The sequence below is a fragment of the Centrocercus urophasianus genome, unplaced genomic scaffold, assembly GCF_019232065.1.
Source record: "Centrocercus urophasianus isolate 14NV4802_14NV808 unplaced genomic scaffold, USGS_Curo_1.0 seq_13, whole genome shotgun sequence".
NCBI lineage: Eukaryota > Metazoa > Chordata > Aves > Galliformes > Phasianidae > Centrocercus > Centrocercus urophasianus.
In genome coordinates this window covers 39,689,902-39,704,281 of record NW_024884475.1, presented here as the reverse complement: position 1 = coordinate 39,704,281, position 14,380 = coordinate 39,689,902, and the positions used below count along the sequence as shown (strand labels likewise).

The following is a 14,380-nucleotide window of genomic DNA, read 5'->3' as shown; positions in this document are numbered from 1 at the left end:
CCTCCTTCCTCCCCCAACTTTGTATTTCCCTGTATTTTGACAACACTACTTTTTTTGTTTGTGCAGAGGAAAGTACTTTTCACATTGAGGTTATGAGAGAATTGGAAAGAAAAAGCTTCCATTTCATATTGCATATCATATTCTATATCAATCCTGCCAGGGCGTTTTTTGCTATGCCCTCCCAACCAACTGACAAGAATACTGACTGGGAAAATACTTGAACTGAATGAATGGGCAGCAGTGTAAAGGTAAATGGCTACCTGCACATCCATCAGCTGGAATGCTGATGGGGAGGTGATCCCTGAACAGTGAGTTTTTAGAGGGATAAAGAAGCACCAAGGAAAAGCGTCCATTTAAATGACACTTTTAGGAACAGACTGAGCATGAAAGTGGTTTAAAAAACAGAAGAAAAAGTGTGAAATAGCAGCGTGAAAAGTGGTCTTGATGCAAAAGTGTATTAGTAAACTGATGGGTGCAGGATGTGTGCTACTGCTGTACAAAGCTATATCAGTGACAGTGGAGGTTTGCCCGTCTGGCCAGGTTTTTGTGTGCTGTTTGAAATCCTGCTGGCTTGGCTCAGTAGACTATTCCCAGAACACACCATCTAGTCATACACATATATATATATGTGACTATAGACTATGTGTGTATATATATATATACATATATATACACATATACATACATACACATATGTATATATGTATGTGTGTGCGTATATATACATATATATACATATATATATGTGTAGTCTGACCTGGGTGGACTTCTGTGAGGGGACCTTGAGTGAAAGGGAGGCAAGGAGCCTAGCTGCAGAGATTTATGTTGGCTGTTGAGGAGCATGCTTACCTTGTACTTTGCTCTGCCTTTTCCCGTTTAGCAAGTGCTCTTTTATGTCCAGAAATGAGAGGCGTGTGTCTCTGACGTGTTGGAGAGCAGCAGCAAAATTCTGAATTTTCATTCACCCTTTGAAAGGGCAAGTAATTCAGATTGTGCATTTGTTTGCAAGCTGGTAGTAAGATGATAAACTCACAGAACTTTCTTATTGTGTAATTCCTCCTCATCTTATTACAGCAAAAATAATTGGCAAGTATGTCACATGTCTTGTGGTCCAGTGCATGCTGGCAGTTTGTTGGAGTGAGGAAACAGTTCAGTGCTGCTAGCAGGAAAGCACAGATGAAAACAGCCTGTGCCTCCTTGAGTTGTATGTTCCAGCCTTTTCATGTGTGTCCTCCATCACTAGGAAAAAAAAAAAAAGGATAATTTAGTACCTTGCATGCATTCCTAGATTTTAGTCTTGCAGATGATGTGTTTTATCTTGTGGTTCTGCACAGGAGATGATTAGCAGTGCCATGGAGAGAGGAAATGACATTCTCCATTCAGACAAGCCTGCTGGAGAGGGAAGAGGTGAGATGGGTCTTTCTGCATCTGTTCCACCTGATGGCACTGTGCAAAGCAGTCATCTGGGGCATCAGTTCCTGTTGGCTGTCAAGAGTAGTTTTAAAATAAGCTGGGTTTGGTTTTGGATTTAAAAGTACTGTAGCACAAGTTCTTTCTGCAGAAGAAGGGAGCTTCTATTCTGCTGGTGGGTGCTAGCTTTTGCTGAGATTGCATGGGAACAAATACTGTTCTAGAACTGACAAAGGGAAATGCATCAGGTAAATACGTCAATCTGTTCTCTAAGTGCATCAACCAGACCATGCTGAGGACAGCCAGAGGCTCATTTTTCTGAGTGCTGGAACACATATGCAAGTTTTTGAGAAAAACAAAATGCACCTAGCATCTAAAGAGGATTTTCTCATATTAGATGTTTACTCAGCCATTTACTTATGGACTGTGGGAGAAGCACTTGAGACCAAGTGTCCTTCCTGGTTTCCTATTCTCTTGACCAGTCATTGCAGTAGCTGCATGCCTCACAGGTTTCAGAGAAGGTAAAATGGTATCTCCGTCTCTCCTCAGCCTGTTGATGGAAGAAACACGTTTAGCTTATTGTCTCATGATCTCCAAGATACATGTCTGCATGCTCACTTGGCACCTAACTTCAGTGGCTTGGGAAGGCTCTGCTTGGCACTGAGAGGGAAGCCACAGGGGGCTTTTCCCTCTCCTTAGGTACCTGGAGCTGCTGCTTATGAGCTGCATTATGTTGCTTTTCAGAGCTCCAGAGGTGATAACTAGTAGCAAAAAGGCAGCCTATGGGTATGTGTACATGGGTCGCTGTGTTTGCTCCTAGCAACACTGAGGAGTTGAGAGGTGCAGGAGTCCTTTATGTAGTGGCTGCTGGAGTGTCCAAACAGATCAAGCTGTCAAAGCCAGGTGTCTGTTCTGCTGGCGAGCTACAGAGGCTCCTCAGCTGCAGGTTACCTTTTATTAGCTCTTAAGCGGCAAAATGAATTGTGTGATGGACAGAATCTCTCTGCTGTGCTTGTTAAGTAAAAGGCGTGGGGGGATGGTGGCGTGTGTGCAGATTCAGACATAATACATGCTGAATTGTATGACCTGCTAAACAACTTAGCCAGCAATATCTGCTGTATACTCGGTTTTGTCTTTTTTTGTCTTCTCCCCGAGACTGTCACCAGCCATAGTGTTCCCACTCCTCTATATGGGTGACTGTTTCTTGGGGAAAAAGTCATGGCAGTTAAATGACAGCAGGCCCTGAGAAGCAGGTGGAGACATCTGTGCATGCTCCTGTCTCCCTCGCCTTTCCCACAGATGGATGGATGCAGCTTCTGCACATCTGTGTGAGCTGTGACAAGGAGCAGGAGCTGTAGTGCTAGCAAGGCATGGTTCTGAGCAACACTGCTGTGTGACCCAATGTTACGTCCTTCCTCCTTCCTCAAGCCCTTTACAAGCTCTGCACCCTGTCTTGTTGCAAAAGGATTGCTCTTAAAATGGGACTTTCACGTGAGCTTTGCTCTCTGTTGCAGTTAGAGAGCTGGATCGTTTTTTGCTTTGTTCAGTCCAGAGTTTGCTGGAGTTCCTTCCTGGTTGCAAATGAGTTTGAAATGGGTTAGATCGTGAAAGCTTATCAGCAAGAAATAACACTCATGTTTCACTTGAGTTTCGTTACATATTTATTCACTCGGGTGAGTTGCACCGCCACACAACAGCTAGTGCTTTCTTGAAGCCAAACCTGATTTTTTCTCTTCCCGTGGCACAGATCGGAAAGCTCTGAGGGGCCTTGCTGGATGTCGGGGGGAAGGCGTTGCTGGCTGCCCGGCTCGTCTCTGTCCTCGCACTCTCCAGACGCCGCTGCTGTGCTAAGGCTGTGTGGCCAATAGGTGGCAGCACCCCATCTGCTTACCTCTCGGCTTTGGGGAGAAAAGAGGGTTTTCTGCGGGTACCCGCTGGAGAAGGCTCCGCTTTCCATTGTAGCCTCAAGTGTGAGTGAAAGTGAAGTCTTCTGCATCCTGAAAGCTTCCGTGCACTGTAAGGATCCTTTCTGGAGGTCTGTCTCCCTATGTCTCCCAAACATAGGTTTTCATGCAGGAGCAAACTTAATCAGATGATCTTGAGTTTGATTTTTGTCTTTTTTGTTTGTTAGTTTTAAAGACCTTTTACAATTGTAAACTGGTCAGTGAATTCTGTTGAGTACACCTAAAATATGAGAAGTTTTGGAAAAACACAAAGTAGAGTCACTGGATTATTTATTTTTTTTCCCTTTCAAGTGTGTGGTAACTTTCACATAACGATCTCAAAATAAACCCTGAGCCTTGCTACGTCTATGCAAATAAGGCAAAGTTATCTCTCAGTAACGGCTGGGGGACAATAAAGCTAAGGTTACTTGCTACGTTACACTTTGCAAGTTACTTTGAAGGTGTGTTGCAAGTGTTTGCTGCTAAAACAAGGGGACCTGCAGGACAGGTTTGTACTGTGATGACAAAAACAGAGACTGTAAGATAAGCATAGCCGAAGGGAAGGCATCGAGGAATTGTGTGGTAGGTGAAAAGCAAGCACCAGACTTACATAATTTGGTCTTGAACCACAGCCATTTCATTTTGAACCTAAATCGGGTTCACTTTACTGGTGTTGAGTATCTGCAAAGCTTTCATCACAAAAGTAATTCTGGATCATGAGTATGCTGAGAGGCCTACGTACTTTCTCATTTCTTATGAGTTCTCTGCTCCTTGTGGAAGAGCTGGAGATGAGGCTTTGCATCTTTTCTACTTTGGTGTTGCTTAATTTCTTCCACTTTTGCCCACCTTATCCTGACTTTTCTCTAGATCCCAAATTCTGGGACACCTGTTAGTATTAAATTGCTCTTGTTATTTTCTTTGTCTGGCAGACTATTTCTGTGAGCCTGCAAATTTGGTTTTCGATTGCGTGCTGTGTTGGATAGGCTATGTGAGACTTACATTAAAGTCCTATTGATGTGTAGAGTCATTTCTAAAAATGCTTGGTATTGATCTAATTAGGCGCCCAGAGAGGCCAATTACTCAGGCAGCTCTTACTTTTTCACTCAAATATATAATGTCGGAGTACATGACTTTCTCAGATCTGGACTCTGAAAATAGAAAACCATTATTTTCAATTACTTTTTCGGATTTGTTTTCAAAACCTTGCAGCAGCAGTAATGAGGATGTCGATCTAGATAGAAAGTGTCTGAAAGTCCCATCTTTCTACCTTACTCAAAGGAGCCAAGCATCTGACTAATAAGGCACATTTCTGGTCAGAGGTCCTAAAAACATTTCTGCCCTTTCTCACTTGTATCCAGTGTCTCTTTCCATAGGATGGAAAGTAAGATTTCTTATGGCAGCACGTCACTTCTAGAGCTCTGCCCCTAAAGACCTAAGCAAAGATGTTTTGCTCTTTCATGTGCCTTTTTAAATTTCTGCGACTCTTGTTCTATGTTATTTTAAATATTCACCCTTCCCCCCCTGCTCTTGCCTTTATGCATTCATAAAGGATGTTTCTTGCTAGATTTTGGCTGGAAGAAATCTCTCAGTAATCTGAGAAGGGCAGAAAAGACCAAGTCAGGGGAGGTGGCGCTTGGGAGCCTAATCCCTAAACTCCCGCGGATTAGAGACGGGGCGCTGCGCCAAGGCAACCCAAGCTCTATTCCTGGCCCTCTAAACCCCCTAGCTGCTTTGGATCTGCACTGTGCACGTTTCAGAGAAAGCACTGAGCTTGCGATGTGTCGTCAGCAGTTTTTGAACCCTCTGTGAGCTAGAAAGGGCATCTCTGTGATGAACTAGGCTGGGGGAGCAGGGGTGCCAGTGGTTGGGGTGGATAGAAATGTGGGATCAACACTGTAATTGAATGCACCAGAAACTAACCCCAACCTTGTTTTTCCCTGTTCCCTTCCTCTCTCCCAAAGTGTGACTTTGCTTTCAGCTGTCACGTACTTGGTTTGATGCTGCCAAAGTTTGTATGGAGAAGCTGTGCTGGAAACAGGCATTGGGCAGAGGCTGCAGGCTGTGCAGGTGTGGTTGCATGCATGCACGTGTTAGTGCTCAGGGAATGGAGTAAGTGCTGGAGCATGTTGCAAGTGAAGATGCAAGAACTTTGCAGAGCAATAAAGTGTGTGTGGCTTGTTTGATTTGGAAACTCAACCCCTCTGTTCCAGATGTTTTCAGCTGTGTTTATAGCAAGTAGCTACTGTGCTGCTCTTGGAGGAAAAAAAAAAAAAAAGTAATTGTGGTATGCCTACACAACAGTTGCATGCAGGCAAGAGCAGCATTAATGATACTGAAGGATTTAATGAAGAACTTGAGCTTTCAGGGTAGGCTTCTGTGTCATGGCTGTGTGTTGTGTTGGTAAGAAGCATATTCTACCCCTTAATGAAGAGTAACAACTACTTGTAAAATGATAGCTTTTGGTACTGTCTGAAATCAGTCAGGATCTGAGGCTCATGTTCCTTTCTAGGTATGGTGCCGTATTATTTGCTGCCATCCGGTAATGCGAATGAAGAATATGTGTTTTCATAAGTTTAGATACTGTTTTTTGAATCTGATTTGTTTCGCTTTTTTTTTTTTCCTCATCTGCAAAACATCTGGATTTGCTCACATGAGTTGAGCTGCAGCCTGCAAACTGGAGAGGAGGCTGACAGCTGTGTTAGTACAGGTACTTGAGGTGGGGGACATGATAGCGAAGATGAAAGGGCTGCTGCCGAACTACTGCTTCTAGAAACAGAGAGCTCTGGTGATTTTCTAGCCAAACATTTCTCTGTTTAGGTAGACATGGGCATGCTGTTGCAAAGTAGATATCCTAAAACAATTTGCTTGCCCTGTTTTTGTTCAGTTTTTATACTGTCCTGAATCTGACTGTGCCTCTACAGATCCCTTTGAGTATTTGTTAATACCGCATTTGGAACATCCTGTGGGATCACAAGTGAAAGTCATATAGATGTGAAGAAGTTTGGAAGAGTTTGTTTTTTTTTGTGTACCAGGCTTAGCTCTGTTCCATCCAGGAAATATGAATAAAAGGTAATGGTTTTTGATTATTATGCATATATACCTATTTCTTACCAGTGGTAGGAAAACAAGTTACAAACTCTCTCCCCTTCTTTTAAGAATAGAAAATTTGCACAGCTCATTGTCTAGCAGTGTATGTTCAGCTTCCAAGTGATATGCAAGTAGATTATTTAATACAACTAGAAATGTTTTCTTTGTTATTTTGTCATTTTTGTGTTTGTTTTCAGAAGCGAGCTTGCAAATGAACCATTGAAAAGCATTCAGGCTCTTTATTTTGTGCATGAAATATAGCAGTAAGTGTGTCTGGGCAGTGTCCCAGAGGACTTCACAACAGCAGTATAGAATTAGGAGCCTTTTCTGTAAAGAGGAGCTGATAAGAGGTGGAGAGAGATGGAAGGGGAAGGAGAGCAACTGCTGAAATCAGTCTCCAAATAGATGAATGAATGGGTGACACACATAAATGACTGCTGTGATGGCCTGACTTACTGGAGCTTGGTCTCTGGATAATCCCCGTATGTCAGATTTCTGTAAGGCCAACATGTGACACAAAGCTTGCCTCTCGACAGACAAGTGTGCTTTGCTGGTATTAAGAGGCTGGCTGAAGCCGAGTCTCCCACTGTGCATTCGAACCCGTGCGTATGTCTGTGTATAGTATGTGTGCTGCAGCCAACATCCTTCAGAAGAACTTGAAAGGGGAACTGGAATTCCACAAGCTCTTGGCTCTTGCATAGACAGTCTCAAACTTGCCTGAGTGTGTGTATGTCCTAGTTAGGGAAGAAAAAAAAAAAAAAAAAAAAAAAAGAAAAAAGGAGGAAAAAAGGAAAGAAAAAAAGAAACAGAAAAAAACCCACAAAGACTTCTAACCGGGATTACCTTTCTTACACCTGTCACCACTGATGTCCTCTCAAGGTTAGAACTCGAGCGACGCGAGGCCAGCTTATACCAAACGCCATTTGAAAGAAGCTCTATGAAGGAACGGCAGGCACTGGAAGGAGAACGGGAGTCCCCACAGTAACATGAACAACAACTTACAAGTTAACCTGCCCAGGACTTGGGCTGGTTCAAATAGCTCGCTCCAGGAGAAGTCTGAGCATTCCTTTTTTCTTTTTTATTACTATAGGATGGAGGACGAGGCAGTACTGGATAGAGGGGCTTCCTTCCTTAAACATGTATGTGATGAAGAAGAAGTGGAAGGTAAGAGACCTTGGACTGCTGGGGATTCATTGTTCTTCCAATTCTTATTTGTATATAAAATTGCCAGATAGGTAGTAGAGAAAATGGACGTTCTTGTTTTGACTGAGTATTAATCCTAAAATTGGCCAAAACACCATTAAGCTTACTCAGGGTCAAACTGACTTTTAAAATTTAAAATACATTGTCTTTTTCAGTTCAAGAGTGAAAGTTAGTGTATGCTCCTGGTTCACATTTGCACTTTAATTTTTACACAAAATCCCATTCACTGTCTCTTGCATAGTGACCGTGCAGCACAGGCTATTTGTTTCTTCTACATGAGTTTTGGCAATGCTTGCATATCCCCACTGCACCTCGGAGGGCTGGAATGCAGTAACAGGTTTTGCGGCGTGAAAAGAACGGCAGGATTTGTACCAACTGTTGGGGGTGGGCATGGAGGGTGTTTTCCTGGGTTATTCTTTTGTCTTTTGAAGAGTTTTCCCTGGAAGAGAAATTTCCAAGAGAGCAAAATGTTTCCTTACCTTTCAGGAAAAGAGTAGATTTTGAAAGTGTTTTAATTTTCCCTCTGACTGAAAACATTGTGAGATGTGAAAGGAGAAAGGAGCTTAAAGTTTAAGTTTTTAAGATTGGCTACGGAAAATTTTTGAAGCTGATAAGAATGAGTTATTTGCAGCAAATTCTCCTTTCCTTGTTTTACGACAATCAGTTGACAGGGTATTTGATAAGCTAATAGGGAAAGAGGAGGAACAAACCATGGACTGTATTCTAGCTAGAAAGGAAATGAAGCCAGCGTTCTGCCTCACAATGTTGCCCTTCCCCTTTTGACCTGGATCTGTAGTTTTAATCTAGTTTATTTGTAAACTGCGACCAATGGCTTTCCTTTAAAATGTTTTGAAAGGTATACGGTTTCATGTCATTAATACCAGTAGCGGACATCAGTGGATTGAGCAGTGTGAAGGAAAACTGTCTGCAAAATTGATTGATTCTAGAACATTTGCAGCAAGACCAGTCATTGCCATGAAAATACCTGTACTTGGGGGGGGGGGCCCCCCCCCCTAGTATGAATTCATCTGTGCCCAGTAGCTATGAATCACCATGTTGAGTTTAATTAGTCCATTTGCTGTCTGCAGGGTTGGAATGACAGGGTTTTTCTATTAGATTTTTGCTTCTAGAATAATTGATACTTTGGCACTCCAAAGCAGAAACTTTTGGGAGGAGGAGGGGAAATGTTTCTTGTAATGTAATGTCTTAAGTGTTGCCACGTGCTCTGATGGTGTGTATCACCCATATGTGATACACAAGGAGTATGATAGAGATTTTTATTTGAGAAGAGTGGTACTTGAATGTCCATCTTAACAGTCCGTGACAAAGACCATTTGTGAAAAAGGTCATGGCTGATGTTTTAAGTAACGTAGCACATTTGTCTCCGTGTTTCAGAGAAGAGCTTATCATTTGATTTTCTTGGGCTAACAGACCAGCTGCTCTTCATCTCACTGGGGTAAGGGAAAGAGGAGGTGGAAAAAAATACTAAGTATTTCTGATTGCACACAGTGGACCTCTGAGAGCTGTAGCTGCTTGTCTGAATCTGCAGAGACTTGGGCTCTGTAGCCAGCTAATTCCCTTGTTCATGCTAAATGCAGTGCCTTGATTCTCGCCAGCTTCAGTGAATGACCTAGCTAAATCACAAAAGAAGCTGCCGTCTGTGGCAGGGCTGGTGCTGATGCTGTAGCATCTGTCAGTGTCACAATGCAGAGGGGTGTGCATATGATCTGACTGGTGAGTTGCTGCTCAGCCGCTCCTTGCTTCTGTGCTGGAACAGTCTTAAATCCAGAGCTTGCCTTGCAAATTTGAGGTGTTACCACAGTGCAAGTAATTATTCAAGCTCTGGCAGTTTGAAGAGAACTTACTTGCCATAACTCAGAAAATGCATGTCGGTAATTATATCTCATCCTTTACACACACAGGTATGTGCCTTGTATATAGCTACAAGAAACGCATGTGCACCTGATACGTACGGATGTACCCCATGTGCAATCACAGTATGCACTTATCTGATGGAATGATTCAAATGTCAGGTTGAAGGCCCTTGGCCTGCATTTTGTGCAGATTGTTTTAAGTCTCTTTGCTAGACGTAGAACAAGGATCTGAAGCACAAGTTTATGAGGAGCGACTGAGGGAACTGATGTTGTTCAGTCAGGAGAAGAGCAGGCTCAGGGGAGACCCTGTGGCTCTCTACAGTTGCCTGAAGGGAGGTTGTGGCGAGATGAGGGTCAACCTCTTCTCCCAGGTAACTAGCAATAGAACGAGAGATAATGGTGGATCCCCACCAGGGGAGGTTTGTTTTGGATACTAGGAAAATTCTCTTCTTGGAAAGAGTGGTGATGCATTGGCACAGGCTGCCCAGGGAGGTGGTGGAGTCATTGACTCTGGAGGTGTTGAAGAAAAGTGCAGATGAGGTGCTGAAGGGTGTGTTGGAGGTGCATTGACAGTTGAACTTGATACATCTTAGAGGTCTTTTCCAATCGTAGTCCTTCTTTCATTCTGTGGTTTCTGCTTTAGAGATGCAGTGACATAGTTTCAAGAAGATCAGTATGTGTAGAGACCTGAATGTGCTCATTCTAGCAGAGAGAACTTCAGTCAATTGATATTGTTAGAATTTTTCTGAAAGGATTGTACTGGCTGCATCCTCTGTAGAAGGTAACTTCTGATGGAGTTATCTCCAAATGTATTTTTTTTTTACTGATAATTTTTTATTTTTTTCTGCTTTCATGGGAGAAAAATATCACACAGTTGTTTGCCTTTTTCTTATTCATTGATCTGCTAATAATTTCTTTTTCATTCAGCAGTCAATTTTGATCAAATTTCTTAGGAAGGCTGCTTGAAGTTATTTCTTTGAACTTGTTAGAAAGCAGCTGAGGAGGGGGATGAGATGTTATAATGCCCTTAGAAAGCTGACTGGTTTTCTTGCTTTTGAATATGCCTGATTTAAAACAGATGAAGACAGTTTTTGAAAGTCATCATCCTGAGCATATTAACTCTCCAGAATGGAAGAGAAAAACAGCACGCTGTCGCTCTGAGGTAGCAAGCAACTCCTGAATTCAGTCTGTTATTATTATTTTGGTATCTTATTGCCTTGTGTTATGTCTGTCAGATGGAGATACAGCTCTGGATTAGCACATCGCTCACTGATTTGATTATGTAGTGGTGTGGGGGAAGAGGAAGGAGTGGGGGGGAAAATGGGCATTTCTGGTCAGCAATATGTTTAGACATTTTCAGCTTGAGGTGGTTGTTGGTCATGCCCTTGCTGAGTAAATGTAATATTAACAATAGAAACCATGTACACATTGCAAAAGAATGTCCTTTTGGCCTAGATCCAGAGATTATTTAATGCTTCTCTAAAGTGGCACCTCAGTCTAATCCTACAGTGCATGTTTCTTCTATTTTATTGGTGATATCAGCTGTGGACATTCAGAAATCACTTGGTTGCATATACCCTTCCTATTGTCTTTCGTGAAAGTTAATTGATAAAATGATTATGTTTTAGTTTTCAGAGCTGCTTTGCTGTCCATAAGTGATGTTTTGCAGAAGTGTCCAGAAATGTTACATGGCGAGACGGAGGGGTCTCCTAGAAGTCCTGTTCAGACTATGAAAGAAAATGAGAAACTTATGTTTTGCTGGGGAAAATAAGAGCAGGCACTGCCCTGAGCTGAACCTCCTGTGCAAGAAAGCCATTCCCATTCATTTTGAGCACTGCACGTTCCTTTCCTTGAAGGTAACGACATGTTGCTGTAATGCCACTGTTAGGAGTGCTGGTATGTGTGACACAAAGAGATTACTTAATAACCAATTTTGCAACAGGGGAAAAATAAAGCTCCACCTTATCCTTTGAGATAAGGTATTCTTGGCTCCTTAAGTAACTTCCCCCAGGCTTGCCGTCCTGCCTTTGCAGTGGGGTGGAGGATGCAGGATTTCAAGTCTGGCAGCTCTCTTACTTGAAAGCAGGGTAGCACTCTGGCTGTGGCCCATAGGAGAAGAGACTAGCTCTCGTGTAAAGTATTTTGTGCTGTTTTTCAATGGATTCTCAAAGTAATGGCGTGGAGAGTATACCTTAGCACTGAATTCCAGAAGAACTTCTGTTACAGTGAAAACTGTTCTGTGGATTTCATTAACATTATAGGATTTACTGCATACATAGCCTAAAACAGGGACTTTGTGGGAATGTCTGGGGACATCTTTTGCCATTTTTGCTAATTGCTCCCCACGCTTCCATCTTCCTGTTCTTGACCCTGTTGTGTCACTACACTTTGTTGGTAGAAAGCTGTGCTATGGTGGTTGGATCAATGAAGAGAAACAAAGATTGCTGTGAAAATCGTTACCTTCATTAACAGAAGGTAGAAGATATGAGAAAGCTGTTCCATTTAGCCATTTACTTTGTTTTCTTCTTTTCTTCTCCCACTGCAACCCTCAGTTTTTTATGACTATAGACAGACCACCTCTGTTTTCAGAAACAATCAGAAGACCTGTTTCATATCAATTCAAGCTTCTAATTGCTTCTGAAATAAGTACAATAAAAAAAAAAATTGATCATGTGAAGTCTAGCACAGAATGTACTTCATTATTTTTCTTTGGTACCTACGCTAGTCAGCGTAGGCTGCATTTCATTTAGTTTACAGAATCACAGAATTGTAGGGGTTGGAAGGGACCTGCAGAGATCATCGAGTCCAACCCCCCTGCCAAAGCAGGTTCCCTACAGCAGGTCGCACAGGTAGGCATCCAGGCAGGTCTTGAACATCTCCAGAGAAGGAGACTCCACCACCTCCCTGGGCAGCCTGTTCCAGTGCTCCGTCACCTCACTGTAAAGAAGTTCTTGCGCACATTTGTGCGGAACTTCCTATGCTGCAGTTTCCGGCCGTTTCCAGTTGTCCTGTTTCCACTCACCACTGAAAAGAGTCCAGCCTCGCCATTCTGCCCCCCACACCTTAGATATTTATAGACCTGGATCAGGTCCCCTCTCAGTCCTCTTTTCTCAAGGCTGAACAGACCCAGTTCACTCAGCCTTTCTTCATAGGAGAGATGCTCCAGGCCCTTCACCATCTTTGTGGCCCTCCGCTGGACTCTTTCCAAGAGATCCCTGTCTTTTTTGTACTGGGGAGCCCAGAACTGGACGCAGCACTCCAGATGAGGCCTCACCAGGGCAGAGCAGAGGGGAAGGATCACCTCCCTCGACCTGCTGGCCACGCACTTTTTAATGCATCCCAAGATGCCATTGGCCTTTTTGGTCACAAGGGCACACTGCTGGCTCATGGCCAACCTGTCGTCCACCAGGACACCCAGGTCCCTCTCCGCAGAGCTCCTCTCCAGCAGGTCATCCCCCAACCTGTACTGGTGTATGCAATTATTCCTCCCTAGGTGTAAGACTCTACACTTGCTTTTGTTGAACCTTTTATTTTGCAAAAGCAAGATGCTGAGGATTTAGGGACTGCCTTTTTTTTCTCTTTCTGTGCAGCAAGTGACATGACTTGGGACCAACAGGCACAGATGGGAACCTGAATGCTGCCCCACACAGTAAAAACAGGATGAGTGGTTTGGATTTTCCCAGCTGTGAAGTGTTTGGATGAAAGATTTCAGTTGAAGTTCTCTCCAAATTTGGTTCTCAGGACACTTGACAAGATACTGAAACGTGCCTTTATCTGTTTTGTAAAAAATGACAAGGTCCTAGTGCTATGGCTCCAGTACTTTTGATAATATACTAAATCCCTATGGAAAAATTTGGGAGGTGTTTTTCTGTGTGTGAATTAATTAAGTCAATTGTATAAATGCTGTAAATTCTGTGAAATGTAAATCACTCGTAACATGGTTTGTTCAGAACTCTGTTGTCCTTCAGATAATCACTTGAGTCATTAGTTAGCCTGATGTTAGTAAATCTGTGAGCATGTTTACTGTTGGCACTTTCCAACCTGTGTCTGTTTCACCTACTGTTGCATGAAGTATCTTTCTGGTTATTACAAATGCTTTTAATATGTTGGTAGGGATCAGGGTTAGCTTTGAAGATGCTGGGGTTGTGAGAGAAGGTGCTGAGAACTCCTGAAAGCTCTATGAGGAAAATCTGCAAAGCTCATATGGTGATAAACTGATTTTACGTAAGGTAGCATTGATCTGCACATATAGAAGAAATGCAGAAAATGGTTTTAGAGCAGCTGAGTCAATATATGATGTATTTCACCCACTGCAAAGAAAAGATTGTGGTTTTGTTTTGTTTTGTTTTGTTTTTTTAAGCAAGGATAAGTTCTGTACTGCATATAACGTACTTGGCAGCAGAGTGATACATTCTATACCATTCTGACAATGGCTTTCACAGAATCACAGAATCACCCGGGTTGGAAGGGACCTCAAGGATCATGTAGTTCCAACCCCCCTGCCTAGCAGGGCCACCAAACACACACATTCAGATCAGGTTGCCCAGGACCCCGTCCAACCTGGCCTTGAACACGTCCAAGGACGGGGCATCCACAACCTCCCTGGGCAGCCCGTTCCAGGGCCTAACCACTCTCCTTATAAAGAACTTCCCCCTAACATCCAACCTAAATCTTCCCTCCCTCAACCTGGATCCATTTCCCCTAGTCCTGCTGTTGTCAGCCCTTTTGAAGAGTTTACTCCCCTCCTGAGTGTAGGTTCCCTTCAGGTATTGATAGGCTGCAATGAGGTCACCCCGCAGCCTTCTCTTCTCCAGGCTGAACAAGCCCAACTCCCTCAGCCTGTCAGGCTTTCCTTATAACCAA

General features: G+C 43.1%; 1 protein-coding gene across 5 annotated transcripts in view; it reads left to right on the top strand.

Moving 5' to 3' along the window:
- The window catches only part of SLC4A4 (solute carrier family 4 member 4), a 227,988-nt gene that overhangs the window by 60,458 nt on the left and 153,150 nt on the right, over positions 1–14,380 (top strand). For all 5 annotated transcript variants that reach the window (XM_042812002.1, XM_042812001.1, XM_042812003.1 and 2 more), the window contains one exon: positions 7,531–7,604. In XM_042812002.1, the coding sequence (XP_042667936.1) occupies positions 7,531–7,604 (74 nt within the window). The remainder of the gene's footprint in view (positions 1–7,530; positions 7,605–14,380) is intronic.